Source organism: Drosophila obscura, unplaced genomic scaffold (assembly GCF_018151105.1).
Source record: "Drosophila obscura isolate BZ-5 IFL unplaced genomic scaffold, ASM1815110v1 contig_186, whole genome shotgun sequence".
NCBI classification, from domain to species: domain Eukaryota; kingdom Metazoa; phylum Arthropoda; class Insecta; order Diptera; family Drosophilidae; genus Drosophila; species Drosophila obscura.
The window spans coordinates 8,409,892-8,428,391 of record NW_024542774.1 but is presented as its reverse complement, the minus strand read 5'-3'; the positions used below and the strand labels follow the sequence as shown (position 1 = coordinate 8,428,391).

The window sequence follows — 18,500 nt, the reverse complement described above, 5'->3', positions numbered from 1 at the left end:
GAAAAGGCATAAACTTTCTGTAACTCCCTTCTGTAACCATTTGAAAAGCTCTAGCAAATGTTTCTACCCAAATAAATGTTAGCCTGAGCAAGCAAGCAACCAAACCAAACAACCCCCGGAAAACTCAACGAACGGGGATGATGGATGCCATCAGCTGTTCGAGCCGAAGGAGCCTGAGCTTTTCCGGTGGGTGTTAGAGTGGGTTGGAAATATGTATTTGCGCAGAGTCGAGGAAAAAGGAATTGACACAAAAACAAATTGAATAATAAAAACCGGAAAAGGCCAGAAGTGACTGAACCGGAAGAGCGAAGAAAATCGAATCTACAGAATGTGCGACCAGCATCCGGAGGAGCTTTGGCTCTAGGGCCTGCCTGCTGTTCGTTCCGCTGGCAGTTGCAGTCATGTAGATGTCATGTAGGTGTCTACACCCATGCAGGAGCACCGTACCGTACACCCATACACACACACAAACACACCGAGAGAGAGAGAGAGAGAGATACCATAAATAGTGAATCGCGTAGAGTAGCAACAACCGCACAACCTGTAGCCAGCAAGTCCGAGAATGAAGGTGCTGCGCCTGCGAATGGCCAAGCTGATGCTGCTGGGCGTCCTGGTGGTCAATCTGATATTCCTGTACTACACCTGGAACACGCTGCTGTGGCGCCGCATAAGCCGGGTGCTGGCTGGTGGCGACGAGATGGAGGCTAAGGCACCCAAGCTGACGCCCAAGGAGAAGGTGCGCAACGCCAACAAGCACATAAGGAAGAGCATCACCATCGTGTTCTACGGCCACTACAACTTTGAGCAGGATCTGCGGGCGAGCATCGACAGCATACTGGACGTTATACCCAATATGCCCATACTGGTGCTGCAGGAGGGCGGCACCGAGTACGCCTATCCGCCGGTCAACTACGAGCGAAATCTCACAGCTGGCGAGGAGCAGACTGTGACCTTCCTGAGCCTGGCCTTCGATGTGCGACGCACGCGACCAGAACTCGATCCGCTGGCCGCCATTCGCACCAAGTACGCCCTCCTCATGCCGGACAGTGTGCGGCTAAACAGCAAGAATCTGCTGCAGAAGATTCTGCGCGAGATCAACACGATAGGCGTGGCCGGGGCACAGGCACAGGCACAGGCAAAGCCCAAGGAGCAGCGACTGGCCGTTCCGCCCGAGGAGACGGTGCGTCGCATGGTGCTGGTTCCGTTTGCGGGAAATCTAAAGTCCTACAGCAGCTGCGCTCGGATGAGAATGGATCTGCCCAACTGGACGCTGGAGATAGTGGCAACCAATGACAGTCGACGCTGCGATTTGGTGGGTATTGATTCTAATAGAGTGATCCTTCCACTGACACTTGCCTTAGTTTCTGCAAAAGCACGCGATCCTGTTGGATGTGGCCGCTCTGGCGGCAATGCCCGAACCCTTCTCCCTGCCCTTCCCAGAGATGTTGTACATGCAGGCAAAGATTGCCAATTTATCGGTAAGTATCCCGCCCCTCTGCAGCTGCAGTCGCATTTCAATGTATCGTTGCAGACCACCGTATTCCCACATGCCTTCCAAGAGGGGCGGCGTATTTTCTCCTCGTTCCACACCAAGCAGCGACGCATAGATCTGCGCCGGCGCCAGTTCCGTGAGATGTACAAGCGGCTGCAGATCAAGAGGGTCGTGCGAAGGGCGTACACGGTTCTCGGCAAGCCCCCGGCCAGGGAGAACAACTGGCAGCTGCACATGGGCGTGCTGGATGCCCAGTTCTCCAGCTCAAATCAGTCGCTGCCGCTGGTCACGGACATCGATCTCTTCGGGTGCGAGCGCACCACAAAGTCCTGCATCGGCACCGTCTACAACAACCGGCCGTTCTACTCCTATCTGGACAAGCACACGCCACCCTGCTGCCTGGACAAGCTGCACACCACCTTCAACCATGTGCTCGAGGAGTTCGAGAATGTGGGCATCCGCTACTGGCTGGACAACAATGCGCTGAAGAGCGCCGTGGAGACCAATGCCATCTCACCAGACGCCTACGACATTGACATCAGCTTCAACGTGCAGGACCTGGAGCGCTCCAACGCAATGAAGAAGTCACAGAGCAAGCCGTATGTGGATAACGAGGGCTTCTACTGGATCAAGGCCACCGACGGACACTACTTTCGCGTGCAATTCTCGAAGCCCAACCAGGTGGGCGTCAATCTGCTGCCCTACGAGATCAAGGGCGCCGAGGTGCGGGCCAGCGGCTTCTTTGGCTGGAAGGCAAGCACCTTTGCGGCCGACTTCCTGCATCCCATGTCCACGGTGCTGTTTCTCGGCAAGAGTGTCATGTGTCCCAACAATGTGCTCGAGTATCTGGAGGCGAAGCACATCAAAGTTCAGTCCCAAGACATGCCCATGGACGATTAGAGGGACGATCTGTGCAGTCTAGTCTAGTCTAGTCTAGTCTAGTTACAATTTAGTTGAGGCTTAGCCGGCTGAGGGCCGACAGGATTTGATTAACATTTAGTTTCCAGTTTTATTCTTAAAGATTTAAATCTTAGCCCCCCCCGCCCCCGCCACCCATTACGCGACTATTGTGCAATTTTGTGATCTTTTGTATTGTTTCAGAGTTCCTTTTGAGATTTGGGTTGATAGCTAATTTTCGTATACTAGTACTTAGAACATACAACTAACTTAAGTCGTTCGTACTACGAATATTTTAAAACCAAAAAATGCTCTCTAAATATTTTAAAGTGAAATAATATACAATCAGACGCGCGCTCGGATCCGTTACTCGGGCAGCGGCTTATCAAAATATACGTGACTTTAGCTGCGCACAGTGGTGGCCGTATCGGGCACAACGCTGCCTTCGGGCAGCTCCCGCACCAGGGACAGAAGCTTCTCCAGCTTGGCTATCTGCAGTGTGGTCTGGTCCAAATACAACTGCTTCTTGGGCGGTTTGACCATCACGCGAAGATTGGGCGATAGCTTAAGCGAAGTGGTAACACCCCTGGACAAAAGATTAAAGTTGGAAGAGATCTAAGCGCGAGCAGGGATCGGATGCACTTACTTTTCGTCGCCCACCACAATGAAGGGTATCTTCTCGTTGAAGGAGAGTCGTGTGAGCTTGTTCTTCCGCTTGGGCACCACCGCCTGGATGCAGATGGCCTTGTACTTGTTCACATTCAAATCGAAGACATGCACCTTGCCCTCGGTGGTGACGGCTGCGAAGACGGTGCTGGAGTAGGGCGCCCACTTGACGTCGCCCACAGCAGACCCAAGATCGAAGATGAAGAGCGGATCGGGACGCATGTCCTCCCACACCTTGATGCGCCAGTCGCCGCCGCAGGACACAAAGATGTTCGAGTTGAAGCGATTAAAGTCGATGCGGTAGACGGACATGTTGTGCGCGTTGTAGGTCATCAGGTACTTGGAGCTGAAGGCCGTGCTGCACTTGTAGATGTAGCCGCATTCGGTGCCCACGAGGAACACCTTCTGGTCGGTGGGGTGGAAGATCATGCAGCTGCCGCCGCTCTTGAGGCTGACCTTGGTGCCGTCGGGCCCATCCACGAGGCCGTCCTGCAGGAACAGCGTTATGATGGTCGTCACCCAGAGCTTGTTCTGCATCAGAATCCAGTTGAAGACCCGCCCATCGGAGGACACCGAATAGAAATTGATCTCGCCGTCGGTCATGTCCGGGCCCCACTTGATCTGCCACACGCACTCCCCGTGCTTGCAGTTCACGCCCTTGGAGATGTACAGCGGCTCCTTGCAGTTGTCCCGCAGATTGTAGACGGCCACGTTGCCATCGTACAGGCCAATCACCACCAGGAAGGGGTAGGTGGGATGGATGTCGCAGCACATGACGCCGCAATCGGTTTGAACTGCAAAGGAATCAAACAAGGACGCCGATTAGCAAGGCCGCAGAAACGAGGGACTCCTCCTCTGAGGGACACCTACTGATGTAGTCCGGAAAAGAGGGATTCTTGACGGTGAAGAGGCAGAGATAACCCTCATTTGTCTGCTTCATAAAGTCATCTGACAGGGCAGGGCAGGGCAGGGCAGGTCAGGGCAGGGTAGAATAACGATTAAGGACTAAAGATTTGGATTGAATTTGCTGTGTTGGTTCTACTCACGGGAGCCAAAGCAAACGGCAAAGAGATCGTAGTAGCTCGGATTGAACAGGATGTCGGTGACATTCATTTTCTTGGTCTTTTCGTACTGGAACTTCCACAGGGGCAGCAGGTTGCCCTCGCCCTCGCGGAACTCATCGGCCGGATCCTCCCAGTAGCGATAGTCATGGGCAATGTCGTCGTAGATGTTCTGGTTGATCATCCGCTCGAGGATCTGCCAGCACTTGAGATACTTTTTGTTGAGTTGCTCTGCAATGGCCGACTTGTCCTTGAACTTCTTCGAGCGCATGCCGCGCTTGCGGTCCTCCTTCTTGGCGGCCCCATCCTTCGACTGCCCCTCAAAGTCCTCCGCATACGAATCGTAGATGACCCACTGCAGCACATTGCCCCCAAACTGCGATCGTGGCGGTGGGATCGTCTGTGTGTCCACATTCTGGATACGAAGAGGTGTAAGAGAGGAACATCCATGGATCCATGGATCCCCGTGGGTATGCACTCACCCTCCTGGGATTGGTGTAGGTGAGGGCAGCCCGTTCGCAGTAGTTGAACTGATTGATCAGCTTGCGCTTCTTGCCGGAGGCTGTGGCTGCCGCCGGCTGGGCTCCGGCCGTCTCCTCATCGTCGGCACGCACCTCCCCCTCTTCGACGCCCTCCTCGCCGGTCTTGGCCTCCTCTTCTTCTTCCTCTTCGCCCTCCTCCTCCTCTTCGGCCTCCTTGTCGGGGGCACTCTTGACGTCGTCAGTGTCGTCGTTGTCCTCCCCTTCGCCCTCTCCCTCGTGATCCCCGACAGATGTGTCGCGCTGCTCCACCAGCGAATAGTGGGGCATGGGCAGTGGGTAGCCGATCTCATCGGACTCCTCGATCTGGCGACGCGCCTCCTCCGAGTCCACGTGCAGAGAGTTGCCCGGGTAGTCCATGAGGGTCACCGTGTTGCCGGGCAGCGGCGCCGGCACATACTCCCCCTCCTTGAAGCTGTACACCACCAGATTGCGGATCACATTCGTGTTGGTGGGCGTCAGCACCTTGGTCACCTCCTCGGCCAGCTCCGCCTCCGTCAGATCCAGCTGATCGTCCGGCTTGAGGAGCTGGCGCGAACGCATCCAGGCATCAAAGTCATCGGCATCGCCGCCACCGCCACCGCCATCGGCCTTCGTCTTGGAGGATCTGTTCTGCTTGACGGAGAACAAGGGGGGTGGTGGGGAACAAGGGTTGATTCACGAAAGATTAGGCCATGGGACAGGTGGGTGTGGGTGTGGGAGTGGAAGTGAGAGTAGGTGGTGCATGCAACATTCCATTGATGGTGCATAAACGGGAAGGCAGGACGAGCAACAGAATGGCCACTCACCTGCAGCAGCTCTGGGGCGGGGCGGGGCGGGGGGGGCGGGACTACTACTTATGGTGGAGTGTGCAGAAAGCCAAAGATAGGTGCTCTGTCTAGGAGGGAACCAAGCATTGGGGCATGCAAGTTGAATTATGATACGAGTATTCGAGGTGAAGGCCTGCGCCGCAACCGTTACCTCATCGTCATCGCTATTGCTGGCAATATCGAAATCCTGCGGCGGATCGTTGGCCTCCGTGGCAGCCGAAGCAGCAGCAGCTGCAGCTGCAGCCGCAGATTCTGACATAATTTTGCGACTTAAACTGAATGTGAACTGAGAGATGGAGGAGGCAGAGGCAGAGGCAGAGGAGGAGGAGGAGAGCGATCTGTCCTACTTAGCTACGACTACGAGTTGGCGAGTTTTGAAGAGAGAGTTAGATAGATAGATAGATAGATAGATAGATAGAGTAATAGGACTACGGATAGTACATTGTATTTACAGATTGTACGCTACGGTACGGTACGGTACGGTTACATATGGAAAGATCCTCAATTAAATATGTACAGTTAAACTCTCAGTTTTGTATTTACAAGTGCCCCTCCGCGGCCACAGTGCGTTTCAGCGCGTTGCATACATGCACCTGTATCAAAAGATTCTAGTGTCTGCTTTATCGCCATGAAACGCACTGTACGTGGACACACACTCACGCGCACACAGTGTAACACAGCTCTACACACACACAGCTCTACGAATTTGCTAGTGGGGATTGCAATCAATCTATTGGTCATATACCGCCATCGCCTTGTTGGCAAGCTTCCACATCTTGGCCAGAAAGTCGTTGCGCGGCGGATGGGGGGGGGCAAGTACTCGAGCAAGTAGGGGGGATATGGATATCCTACACTGGAGCAGCGCTGGTGTCGCTGTCTGTCCAGTGGCAGCGGCGAGGAAAGACTGCCAGCCAGCCCGAAGTGGAACGCGAATTATGGCCGAATACGATGACAATCCTGATGACGTTCACCATGTCAGCGTCCTCTTCACGACAGCCCAAAAAGCGAAAAACTTTTCCTCCTGACGTCACGACAGCCTGATTGATAGGGCAAGGGGTGGGGAGTGGGGGGTTGTCGTAATCAGAATAAACAAATTTCGCACACAACTCGATTAGTACGTACTTTGAGGGGGTGGGTGAGGGTGAGGATATAAGGAATCGCAAGTTACATATTTATTTTGATGTGCATCTAAATGAAAAGGTGAGCCCAGGACCGTATCCGTGAGTGAGTGATTTATTGACTCTTTTATTGCGTTGGGTCTGATGAGGATTCGACACCGCACAGTCCCCCCACCGCCATTAGGGGCCTCTTGGCAGCCACACCTACCCTAACCCAACTTCTTGCAAACTCCTTGGACCAAGTACGGGTAGTGTGTGTTTGTGTGAGTGTGTGTTGCCATGAAACTAAATAAATTGGTAGCTGTAACCAAATTGCACGGCTCGGATCGGCCTTTGACTGGGGCTTCCTTTTGGGGCTGGCACGCACATGGATTGCGCCGGAAATTGCAAATTATGTCTCGTGACAAAGTTCCATCAAGCGAAGCGAAACTTATTAAAACGTAAGCGCAAAACGAAATTTAAAAAGCAAAAAACCAGACAGGGCCATAAAGTACTCGACTCTGGGCATTACGTTGCCAGTTGTCGAGGCGAAAGGATGTGTGCGACCAGCAGCAGCAGCAGCAGTGTCAAGTGTGTGGCTGGGAAGACTATATGTATATATCTGGAGGGATCTGATCTCAGAGCCGTAATGCTAGTTACCTTCCCCTTGTTCTGCTTGCCATCGCCCTTGGCTCCTTTTGGTTCCGGCATTCTTGACTCCTGTGACTACGCCTTGCTGTTTCGTTTACTTATATATTTTTATTGAATGATTTTCATCCGATTCGGCCGGACTGGTTTGGGATATAAACTGTTTTTTGTTTTTGTGCTCGTGCGCCGCCCTGACAGTAGTCTGAACGATGTCTTGTGTGCGTATTTCACCAAATCAAAGCAAACTAAACGAACAAAACCCTAAAACTTTACGTAATTCAGTGGGAACGAAGTTTGTGGTGTGTTGTGTGCTGTCTGCAATTTGTGGCCATTTGTTTGTTTCAGTTTCTATAGAAATTTGGCCAAATCCACACGCACTGGATTGTGGTTACCATTTGCATATCGATTGGTTAGCAAAACAAAACAAAAAAGCGCTGGGTCTAATGCAAATGTCAAACTCTGGATCCAATCAAAGTCCACAAACCAGAGAGCACAATCCACATCGTGTTCTATGTGGATTCCTTTGTTTTTGCTTTATGGAGAGCGTAGATTTACTTTTGAATACATTTTTATTATAATTTATCGATCGGTTGCACATCATTATCATTACAAATATGTCTGGATTAATCTATGTACCACGGACTTGGCTAACAACTGCTAAGTTTGCTGCCTCAAACTTTTCACATACCGCACTGGAAGTTCTGGCAGGTAAACGGAGACAAAGAACATCGCCGGCCCGAACAATATCATGCACATCAGCCAGTAGAGCAAGCCGACAAAAGTAACGGGGTCCATATATACAATATATACGAGTCAAACGAGGATCGATCGATACTAGTGTAAATGATGAATGGCTGGTGTGTAAAATTGTAAATAAATAACTAATATCACTAAGCACCGGGACTCTGTACGAGCACTTTTGTGTGTGGAGAGGAGAGGTGCACGCTCCGATGCTTCTAATAGATTTACAGATTTATTAAGCTGCAGGTCACTTTAGATGATGATTAACTTATCCAACGTTATGGCTATGCTGACAAAATATCGTGTACAGATCCGCATACGTGGGAATATCTTCAGGCGCGCCACCTAAAATGAGAGATTAAATCAGTTAGTTAGTGGTCCGATTAAAAGCTTTATTTGCGGCTCTTACAGCGTGCTGTTTCCTGCCCTGTTCGACGTTAACTGACCCAGCTGTTACACTGAATCACGCACTTTATACTCGTTATACACTGATGTGAAGGCCCACACCCAGTTGTGTATTTTTGGGGCTATCCCCGGGCAAATCACATTCTAAATACGGGACTTTTTCAGCTGCCATTGACGCCAGTTAATTCGTAACTGATCCCCGAACAGGCCTGTCCCTCCCCACAACCACCAACAGGTTCCAAAGTTCCAGTTCTCGGCTCAAAACTCTTTAGCCGAGAGCGTGACTACACATTCAAAACTCAGATCATACAATTCTCAAGGCAAAGCCAGATCTATGACAGCACAAACTGGTTTGCCAACCTCCGCCTGCAGCCAGCGAACGTTAAGCGATTGTCTTTTAATTTTAATTTCAATTGAATATTTTGATTGCGCCTCCGCACCACACACCACACAGTTCTTTGCTGGTTCCACACAATCGCCACATAATTGCAGGCATTGAACGTTTATCTGTGGTCAAAAAAATGTCATTGCAACGGGTATATTATGTACGTAAAAGTATCATACATATGTATACGAGTAGGTTTATGTACACCGGCTGATACGTGGATGGGAGAAGATAATACACACATTCGTGGAGTTCTTGTATAGCAGCCCTAGAGGGAAGGTCACTGCCCTATGCGTTTTTTAACTTTATCTAATCTAGGAACTTTCTTGCTCTTTCAATTTCCCCCATTGACTCTCCTCTAAGAGCACTTAAACTGCGGAAATTGTCACTCTTTCCATAGGCCCCAAGTACTCGATTGCCCAACTTACATGATATAGAAGTAATTATCACTGTCCTTGCGTTTGGCATCGCAATGGTTGGTATTTTGAATGGACGAGGAATTCGGGGAACTGGTCTCCGTGTGCTGGGCGCTGGAGTTCCAGTTCGGGCCCCAGCGATTTGGAGTGGCACCACCACTCGGATGTCCATTCTGCTGCTGATGATTGCCGAGATTGTTGGCCTTGTTGGAGCCGCCGAAAAATGACTTTACACTATCCATGATGCGACCCTCGTTGCGGATCTCTCGGCTCGCTTTCTTTGTGTGGATCGGCTGGAAGTGTGTGTCTATGTCGAGCCTCCGCAGAAACAGTCGCAAATTGATAAAGCTAAAAATATATACAAACATACATACATATATATGTATACACCATAATTTATTTATTTTGACTGAAATCTTGTTTTTTTTAGTGGGCTCGCTCGTGGCGGAGTGCCGCCACTGTTTCCAAGTGTTGAGAGTCTTTTTTTTTTGGTTTCTTTTCATTTTTTTGGGTGTCGTACGATCTAAATTAATTCAATTTCTGATGCAGTTGAACAACAAGTCGGTTATTGATAAGATTCAAGTCAAACATATATCATCGTATCTACCATGGCGATGATTGCACGGCAAGGCAACCATTTTGTGGGTACAGTACAGAACAGAATTTATGATTGTCTTTTATTGTTTTTTTATAGGGTACGTAGTACTTGAACTGGAGTTCAGCCAGCACAAGGAAACAGTTTAATATGTGCATGTGTTTACTTAAGGTTGTTCAAACAAAGCTAAGTTCGATAAAATGGCACACATTAAGTGGAAAGTGCGTCTTAATTTAAATTCAAGCCGTAGCTAGTAGGTACACCTATGTACATATTTATATTACGGCTATACATGGCGCATTTATAGTGTCGATCAGTACATATTATCAATTAGCGGTTCAAATCAGTTCACTGGCGGCGCTGATAGCCGTATCAAGGAGTGCCCAAAATGACTGGAACACGCGCATTGCTGGGAATTCATCATGGGAAATAGTTAGCTTGGTTAGCTAGTTAGTTGGTTAGTTGGACGTGGCAAGATTAGTGGATGGCCCTGAACGCGTGACGAGACTGATAAAGACGAGGTCAAGCCATTTACATGCTCACAACCGACCTACCTCACACACTATTGCCGCTTGTAACACGATAAAAAATTGTGACTAGCTGCTGTCTGTCGCGGAGGAACGTTGACTTAAATTTCAATTGCTTTGACACTATTTCGCCCCGGACTATTCTTCCAGCACACTTCAAATGGAACCCACGATCCGCTTTGCACAACGTCTGAATGAATTGTGCCGCGCCGCCTCAGTATCGACTCGACTGTTAAATTCATTTTGAAATTTCAGCGCTGCCATCTGTTGGTATTGGTGATCTGTTGAGGCGGTTTTTCTAGTTTGTTGTGATCGTTGTTTCTTTGCTGTTGTATATGAGTATATGCAACCTCTATAGGTGGTACCTGCTGGCTGCTTTGTTTTTCTAAATATTACCTGTTAAAACATGGCCACTCTACCTGAATTACTCGACGAGTAGAAAAGAAAACCTTGTAAATTAACTTCCGTCTTGTCTCTGTTGGTTCTCTCACACTAGATCTCTTTTTGTGAACTCTCTCTCTCTCCTTCTCTCTTTGTCTTTTGTTGTGCTCTGCACGCATTGATAAGAGGCCTACATACATACACGTGCACGTGTAGGGTGTACGAGTATGTGTGCATTTTACAACTGTTCACACACAATTTTGTAATTCATTTGCCGTGGACTTCGGACTTTCGGGTTTTCCTCTGTCGTGCACAATTGTATGTATGTATGTATGTATAATATATGCAGTGGAGCTATATAAATGAATTATGTTTGTGTGTGGCTTTGTCGACATGCACAAACATACATATGTATGTACTACTTACTTATTTTACCGCTTTGCTAAGGCGGCTAAGCGAATACCCTACATAATTGCAAGCTGAATTACTTAATAGACATTCAATCTGATAATAGCTATTTATTTGACATACATAAGTATTATCTCTGTTGGCGACCACAAACGAAGCAGCCAGAAAGTAATTGAACAGATAAGGTTTCAATTCAACTCTAAAAACAATTTTTAAGTCAAATTGGCGCCAAATATTTATGACTATCGATTAGTATTAATAAAAATACTAAAGATTGGTGTGATCGATGGACGTTAAAACGAAGAATAACCCAACGGAAGTTTGAGGGCGGCGCAGAAATCCCTTTGTGTGGATCTCCCTGTAACATAACCCTAAGGTTTCGCCAAACGGGAGTATAAGGACACGTGAATATGTATATGTATTGGCTCCATTTTCTGTTTGGAATGGATGCTGATTCTTAGGCAGAAACTTTGCCCTGGTAGAGCTGGCCTCCCAGGTGGATTACAAGAGTGATATGGCGGGCAAATAGTAGTACATACATTTGTAGCAAACAAAAGATTCTTATAGCAAACGAGATTGTGACTAATCGGACCACACAATGCTCTCGATCCAGTCGGTGAAGAGATGGACCTTGGTGTAGACACTCGGCAGACCCTGTGTGCCGCACACCAAGCCATAGGAGACGATGCCAATCACTTGTTTGAGGCACGGATAGAGCGGGTGCTGCACAAAGATGGGTCCGCCCGAGTCGCCATTGCAGGTGTCGGCATTGGTGGTAAGCGATCCGGCACAGAACTGGGTGCGCGTCTCAATGCCCTGCTGCAGTCGCTCCAGGCACTGCTCGTCGCTGAAGCGCTGCAGGGTGACCTTCAGTAGATGCGACGATTTGAAGCCCTTGTCGGAAGTGAATCCCCAGCCGGCGGCTGTCAGCTGGCTGTTCTCGTTGCCGCTGCTGGGCGGCAGGCAAGCGGGTGCGACATGCTCGTTAAATACTGCCGCCCTGTCCAGCTCAACGAGGGCAATGTCGTTCTTAAAGCCGTCCTCGTCATCATACGCCGGGTGCACCACATAATTGACCACCCGAAAGTCCTGTACCTGGGCATCGTCTGTGGTGCTGTTGTAGTCCAGCTCCCCGAGACGCACCACAAATTTAGGCGAGTCAAATTCGGGGGTCAAGTCGCTCGGCCTTCGATCTGTAAATGCGGTAAGTGTAAATGAATATCACGGCTCCCGCTGGGCGGCCACTTACTCGCTGGTTTCCAGACAATGTGCCGCCGTCAGCACGAATTGGGGATGCACCAGAGCCCCGCCGCAGTCCCAATTGATTTCGGCCTTTTCGTTCTCCTTTGTGCCAATCAGCGCCATGAAGGGAAACTCCTGGCCAGTCGCCTTTGAGCCGCCCACAATGAAGGGCGTGGAGCGACAGGAGGCGCGCGCCTCGTTGAAACGCTTGCACTCTGGTAAAGTTTTAAGCTTGAGTTGCACATTGGCCCATTGAATGATCGCAGCTTACCCCGCTCAAACGGACGCGTTTCATCGGCCGGCTTCAGGTTCTGGTGATCCAGCGGTATGGGACAGCACACGATGTCGTTGAACTCGTCACAGTACTTGATATCCGGTCCTATTAAGTGCTGGTTGTAGAATATCACGGGGCAATCGGTGCCCGTCAGCTCCTTGCACTCGCCTGTCCCGTTGTCGCAGAACTCGGCCCAAACAATGACCGAAAGCATCAGCAGCAGCGAAAGCTGAACTGCGAATAGGGCATCATCCATTTCCGACTGCGTCTCAAGCGAAACTGAGAGTCGATAACGAGGTGAGCAGCTCTGATCGCCGAGAGCTTTCATCTCAGACAACTTCTCTGCTGTGACTCATTCAGCCAGCTGCTTAGCGCTACCAGGAAGAAACACCTCCATTAACCAACTGCTACACGTTCATATGGGATTATTGAATAAATATTTTAAAATTCGCTTATCAGCTAATAATTTACGCTATGAATGGAATTCTCACATACAAGATCTGATGAATGATGCGAGAACCGGTACAAGTTCTAATAATACTACTACATTTAACTTATTCTAGAGCTAGGTATTACGTCTGGTAGGGTATAGGGGCCCTCTATATCTAGTTGTGGCGCATGCCCATACTTTGCATATGCTGTTGTTGTTGCTGCTGCTGTTGCATGTGCTGCATGTACATTTGCTGCTGTTGGTTGAGTTGCTGCTGCTGTTGGGGATTGCCACCGCTACCCAGTGGAACACTCGTTGTTTGTGCCGCATTCAACTGTTGCTGCTGCTGCATGGGTTGTTGCTGCTGCTGTTGCATAGGTTGCTGCTGCTGCTGCATGGGTTGTTGCTGCTGCTGCATAGGTTGTTGCTGCTGCTGCATGGTAGTTTGTTGCTGCTGCTGCTGCATAGGTTGTTGCTGCTGCTGCTGCATAGGCTGCTGCTGGTGTTGAGGTTGCAACGGCGACTGTGTTTGATTTGTGACTGAATTCGCATTGCTTTCGGCGCTTAAATCAAATGAGAATAAGTTTAATGTTAAATTATATTTCATCTAAAGAATTTCTTACATCTTTTCTGCGTGGATATCCTCCAGATTCAGATACGAAATGAAGCGCAAGCGCATTTGTAGCAGGGGGCGCAGTCGTTTAATGATTGCCTCCGATTCGTTTTTGATGGTGTTCCCCACATGGATGTACTTGATGTGGTAGCTGCAAGCGATAAAATGTTCATTAATCTCCAATATTCGTACGAATAATCTGGAATATTTACAGGAAATCACATATCTGATCCACATATTGCAGTGGTCTGGCACCGCTATGCTTATCGACGACCTCTAGTATCTCATAGAGCAAAATGGCAATGCCCGCCACAGCATTCGGGGTCTCCAGCTCGATGCGTTTCATAAAGGGACCGAAGACATGGCAGAGATAGAGCAGCTGCTGCTCTGTGTGGACGCAGGGCTTCAGCTTCTCCTTGATGTGTCTGGTCATGGCCGCCAGCTTGAAGACGCCCATGTGGTGGAAGACCGAGTGAGCCACTGCCAGCACCACAGCGTAGCTCTTCTCCAGCATCGCCTCGCGCACCGTCTTGAAGTTGAACAGCTCGAAGGCATCGAAGCGATACGTCCAGTTCAGCATGTTGGGTGTATTCAGCATTTCCTTCAGGCGGTCGTAGATGCCGGTCCAGTAGGGCTCTGGCAGGGCAGCCATCACGATGCCCACGGCATTTATGTAGCTGTGGATCTCCTTCTGCGGAATCACCGCATAGCCGCTGACTATCACGTCGATTAGGTTGTTGGCCACCAGAGCGGGTGCCACTGGCAGACCCAACAGCTCCACACACGTCACATACAGCGCATGGGCAGGGGCATTGGGAAACTCGTTGAAACGCCAGTCCGTGGTGTAGAAAACATTCTTCCCACTGATGGCTGAACGGGGAAACAACGAGGGATTAACTTGAGTTTCCATTAACTTTCCTTTAGTTGAACTTACTTTCTGACAATCGCTTGATTAAGTTCATGTAGTAGCTCAGCTCTGGGGTCCACAGCAAGTCTTGATTTTGCAGAAACACCTTATAGGGCTCACTGACGCTCCAGTTTGGTGGCCGAATATCACTGAAGGCGCCCGTAATCGTGCTCACCAGCTTCTTCTTCAATGAGGGTCGTTCCCGCAGAATGCGCTCATAGTAGTGCAGGGTGTTGTACAGATAGGTGATGGGCCGATCTACAGAAAAGAGAACCCACCATTGTTTATTCTTGCTGGCAGGCTGCTGTGGGCAGTGTGTACGCACCATGAAACTTGTAGAGTATGCTCAGATGATCCAGAATGAAGCCCAAGATCTGGTGGACATTCGGAATGGTGAGCTCAATGAAGCGATGCACCACCACATCGAGCACGGGCAGAAAGCGCAGGCAAACATTGCTGAAGTAGACCGGAAGGGCCAGGTGCGAGGCAGACTCGTCGAGGGCAAACTTTTCGGGGTACTTCTGGTGGAAGGAGAGATGCTTGTCCTGCCTAAGGGACAGAGAGAGAGAACAGAGAATACAGTTTCCCTGCCGCGATGGCGGAAATCTCACAATCTTACCAGTTGCTCTGCTTCCAGTGATCGGGGTTGTTGTCCTTGCAGAACTCCTGCACCCGATTCCGCAGCTCGCTGGCTTTCAGCAACAGCAGCTGAATGATCAGGAAACAGACCTGCGCCTCATTGCCCTCGTGGGTGCGCAGGGCCAGGCAGAGCACCACGCGATCGATGGTCACCACATTGAACTTCCAGATCATGTTGTTGATCGTGTCCACGCACTTGTGGATGAAGTCACGGCCATCGGAAGAGCTGGCCACCTCTGCGACCAGGTAATCGCAAAACTTCCGCAAATGCGTAGTCAGTGCGCGGGCACTGATGCCCTCCAGGATCCTGAGGGGAGATCGGGGTAATGAAGGCCGCAAAGGGTAGGAGCTTTTGAGATTATCTACTCACTTGTAGGCCACCGGACTGATGCTCTCCGTCTCCCAAATGATCTTGAAGAGCAGGCACAAGAACAGGGGATTTGTCGTGGGGCGCAGAAAGTGTGCAATGATGTCGTTTTCGCTGGTCATCGAGGTCCACGTGCGATACTCCTCCTCCACGGACTTTTTCAGCTGCTGCTTGTTCTCCGGCGGCTGGGCATTCTGTGTGAAGTACTCGTTCAGGGCTGGCGGGAAGCAGGCCAGCGACTGCAATGACCACGAATGTGGCGTGTGCTGCATTATGTTTGCCAAAAAGTCCTTGCACCAGCTCTGCATCTCGTCGCCGCCACCGTGGACATGCATGGAACGGGCCAGCGTCAGGATTAGCACACGGTTCAGCTCCTCGCTCTCGTTGGACGCCACCGCTCCCGGAGACTTGTCGTTGAAGTAGCGCGAGAACTGAGGCTGGAACTCCGCCGATCCAATGCTGGTAATCAGGCGCAGTCCGGTCGATTCGAAGCTACAATTTACAATAGTTAAAAGGGGATGCCAGTTTCCTTTTTTCATTGACGCCTCACCATAGATTTAGCTGCATTTTATTGGTCTGCGGCACCGAAGAGAGCGAGTGGAGCAGCGACAGTAGCTGGACCCGGTAGTGTGTGGGCACATGGTGCAGGCGGTATGAGAACATTTCCATCAGAGTGTGAAGCATGGCCCAGGCATGGTTCTTGAACACCGTGGGCATTAGTTGGCTCAGGAAGCCCTTAACGCCAAGCGACTCGATTTCCGTGTAGACCAGCAGTCTCGCGTATGTTTCCAGCAGCGCCGCTGCCGGCACTTGGCCCTTGGTCTGGGCCTGCTTCAGCATTTGCGTGACGAAGCTGTGGATCAGCGACATTTTGCTGTGCACTGTGAGGCTGTCCAGCACCGCCACCGAAAAGTTTACGGCATGTATCTGGGCCCCACTGGGGGACTTGGAGGTTCCACTAAGGGCCTCCAGCAGCAGACCCATGGGTCGTCCGAAGTACTCCTGATTGGTCGAGTAGGCATTGCAGACAAGAATGATGCGAAAGTCGTTGCCCAGAGTCATGTTCATCATGGTGTTTGGCGAGACCAGGTGCTGCAGGAAGCTGTGGGCGGATTGAACGGTTACTGACTGATCCTCCAGGCCATTAAGTGGATGCTTACTCGTGGTGATTCTTCAGGGCAATGGGCAGCGGCCGTGTAATGTTCATGTTCTCCACACGCGCCTTCTTCATCAGATGGATCCACACACAAATGGGGGCCATGTGGCGGACCATGGACGATTTGTTGATGTCCGGCAGCTTGAGCGGCTCCTGCTCCGGGTACAGCAGATCGAACAGCCTGAAGACAGGCAGAAAGTTGGTGATCTGGAATGGATTTGCAGTTGAATTCTGTTCGTTCTTTAAAGTCTGTGGCGCCTCCTACGGGATTCTTTTGAATGCTGCCCGAGATGAATTGCAGCAGGATCCACATCAACTGGTCGCGTCCCTTGCGTAGCTCCAACTTTGAGAGCTGCCGGGGGAAGAAGGGTAAAAAGGGTATAAAGATGTATTGATCGATCTGTGAGGCTCACCTTCTCGTGCAGCGACAGGACGATGTGCATAAAGCTGACAAACTGAAAGAGCACAAAGTAAATCAGCTGCGAGGAGAGATGTAGCCAGACCCACTCGTTGGGGGTGATCTGCTCGTCGGAGGAGTTGAATCCACTGCCTGCAGTGGCGTCATTTGCCTCAGTCATTTCCATGGCATGGATGATCAGGTTGACCAGCTGCTCCTCCAGGGCATTGTAGCGCTGCTTTTGGTGCTTCTGCAGATTCAGCATTTGTGAGACCATCTCGCGGGAGTACGGCTGCTCCAGCACATAGCGCAGCAGGGGCCGCTGCTCCTCCAGCAGTTCTGGTTCGTAGGGCAGGCTGCCCTTAAAATTGAACTTCAACGTGTTGTGGTCCAGGCGCCAGGAGTTCATCATATGATCGGCGTAGCCAAAGTGCTCCACAATGGGCAGCATGTTGGCGTGTCCAATGATCGATACCATTTGGGCCGTGGTGCGGAACTCCTCGACAAAGTCGGTCATCAGCTTGTTCAGCTTCCAGTGATAGGGAAACGGTCGCATTATCTCGTTGGCAACGAAGTAAGCTGGCAGTAAGCAATTATTCCGATCGAACAGGAAGCGCAGTATCTCCTCCACGGCCAGCAGCTGCGGCATGTAGGTCACGTTGACGTTGAGGGGAAACCACTGCGCCTTGTCGCGGCACACCTTCATGATCTCGCGCACACCCTTGTAGTCCACCTGCATGATCACCTTCTTGATGAGCCGAAAACTTTCGATCCAAAAGGTCTTGTGTTCGTAGTCCAGTTTCTCACACATCAACACCTTGTCGCAGAGCATCCAGGCTGTTATCACATGCGCGTCCACCAGCTTCACCAGCGCGGCCATCATTACTTTCATATGGTAACTAGACGCGCTGGCGGCCCGCAGCAGGTACAGCCGCAGGACATGCTCCCGATGCTCCTGCGCAACGTTGCCGAAGGCCGTAACTGCAAAATAAATTGGTTAGACAAAACGAGACCACTCGCAGAGATACGCATACCCAAATCATTTGAGAAATTCTTTGCCTTTTCCTCTTCGCCAAATGGCTTGAAGACGATGACGCTCACAAAGGCCTCGTCGATAGAGTCTACTTTCTGTAAAAGGCAAAAGCCATGTTAGCTCTAACGATTTCTTTCGTTGCGGATGATCCGTGTCCTACCAGGAAGTCGTTTACAGTGTCTATTATTTGCGTTTCCATGTCCATTTATTTAAATTTTAATTTATTTCGCATTTCTGGCCGCATAAACAAAATTTCCAGTCTGGCCCGGCTCCAGCGATAATCGATATCACACGCAGACAGACGATAGACAGTTCTTCGCCAGCCCTGGGGAACGTTAAGATGCTATGACATTAGACTCTAATGATTAGAGTCTC

The 18,500-nt window shown here is 50.3% G+C and overlaps 6 protein-coding genes across 6 annotated transcripts; 1 reads left to right on the top strand and 5 right to left on the bottom strand.

Moving 5' to 3' along the window:
• Nucleotides 1–181: 181 nt before the first annotated feature.
• On the top strand, nt 182–2,769 carry LOC111073555 (fukutin-related protein). The gene is made up of 3 exons (XM_022365919.2): nt 182–1,312; nt 1,362–1,478; nt 1,532–2,769. The coding sequence occupies exons 1-3, from the start codon at nt 563–565 to the stop codon at nt 2,390–2,392; spliced, it is 1,728 nt and encodes a 575-aa protein (XP_022221611.1). The 5' UTR covers nt 182–562; the 3' UTR covers nt 2,393–2,769.
• LOC111073554 (dynein intermediate chain 2, ciliary) lies at nt 2,710–7,416 on the bottom strand. Its single transcript, XM_022365918.2, has 6 exons — nt 7,222–7,416; nt 4,599–5,267; nt 4,102–4,531; nt 3,926–4,003; nt 3,036–3,849; nt 2,710–2,975 (listed from the first exon to the last, which is right to left on the bottom strand). The coding sequence occupies exons 1-6, from the start codon at nt 7,270–7,272 to the stop codon at nt 2,792–2,794; spliced, it is 2,226 nt and encodes a 741-aa protein (XP_022221610.1). The 5' UTR covers nt 7,273–7,416; the 3' UTR covers nt 2,710–2,791.
• Nucleotides 7,417–7,755: 339 nt separating this feature from the next.
• On the bottom strand, nt 7,756–8,058 carry LOC111073557. Its single transcript, XM_022365922.2, has one exon. The coding sequence runs from the start codon at nt 8,002–8,004 to the stop codon at nt 7,867–7,869; it is 138 nt and encodes a 45-aa protein (XP_022221614.2). The 5' UTR covers nt 8,005–8,058; the 3' UTR covers nt 7,756–7,866.
• A 102-nt stretch (nt 8,059–8,160) lies between these two features.
• LOC111073556 lies at nt 8,161–10,488 on the bottom strand. The gene is made up of 3 exons (XM_022365920.2): nt 10,306–10,488; nt 9,169–9,504; nt 8,161–8,295 (listed from the first exon to the last, which is right to left on the bottom strand). Exons 2-3 carry the CDS (start codon nt 9,396–9,398, stop codon nt 8,283–8,285), a joined length of 243 nt encoding a protein of 80 aa, XP_022221612.2. The 5' UTR covers nt 9,399–9,504; nt 10,306–10,488; the 3' UTR covers nt 8,161–8,282.
• Nucleotides 10,489–11,164: 676 nt separating this feature from the next.
• On the bottom strand, nt 11,165–12,999 carry LOC111073590 (trypsin-2). The gene is given in 4 exon segments (XM_022365978.2): nt 11,165–12,237; nt 12,239–12,260; nt 12,317–12,524; nt 12,581–12,999. Coding segments are annotated over 4 exon segments (1,149 nt in total). The 5' UTR covers nt 12,912–12,999; the 3' UTR covers nt 11,165–11,649.
• A 136-nt stretch (nt 13,000–13,135) lies between these two features.
• On the bottom strand, nt 13,136–18,413 carry LOC111073586 (mediator of RNA polymerase II transcription subunit 23). Its single transcript, XM_022365963.2, has 13 exons — nt 18,286–18,413; nt 18,127–18,220; nt 17,109–18,073; nt 16,961–17,047; nt 16,700–16,902; nt 16,090–16,641; nt 15,543–16,031; nt 15,153–15,479; nt 14,859–15,082; nt 14,561–14,791; nt 13,839–14,496; nt 13,637–13,777; nt 13,136–13,576 (listed from the first exon to the last, which is right to left on the bottom strand). The coding sequence occupies exons 1-13, from the start codon at nt 18,328–18,330 to the stop codon at nt 13,189–13,191; spliced, it is 4,404 nt and encodes a 1,467-aa protein (XP_022221655.2). The 5' UTR covers nt 18,331–18,413; the 3' UTR covers nt 13,136–13,188.
• Between the last annotated feature and the right edge of the window lie 87 nt (nt 18,414–18,500).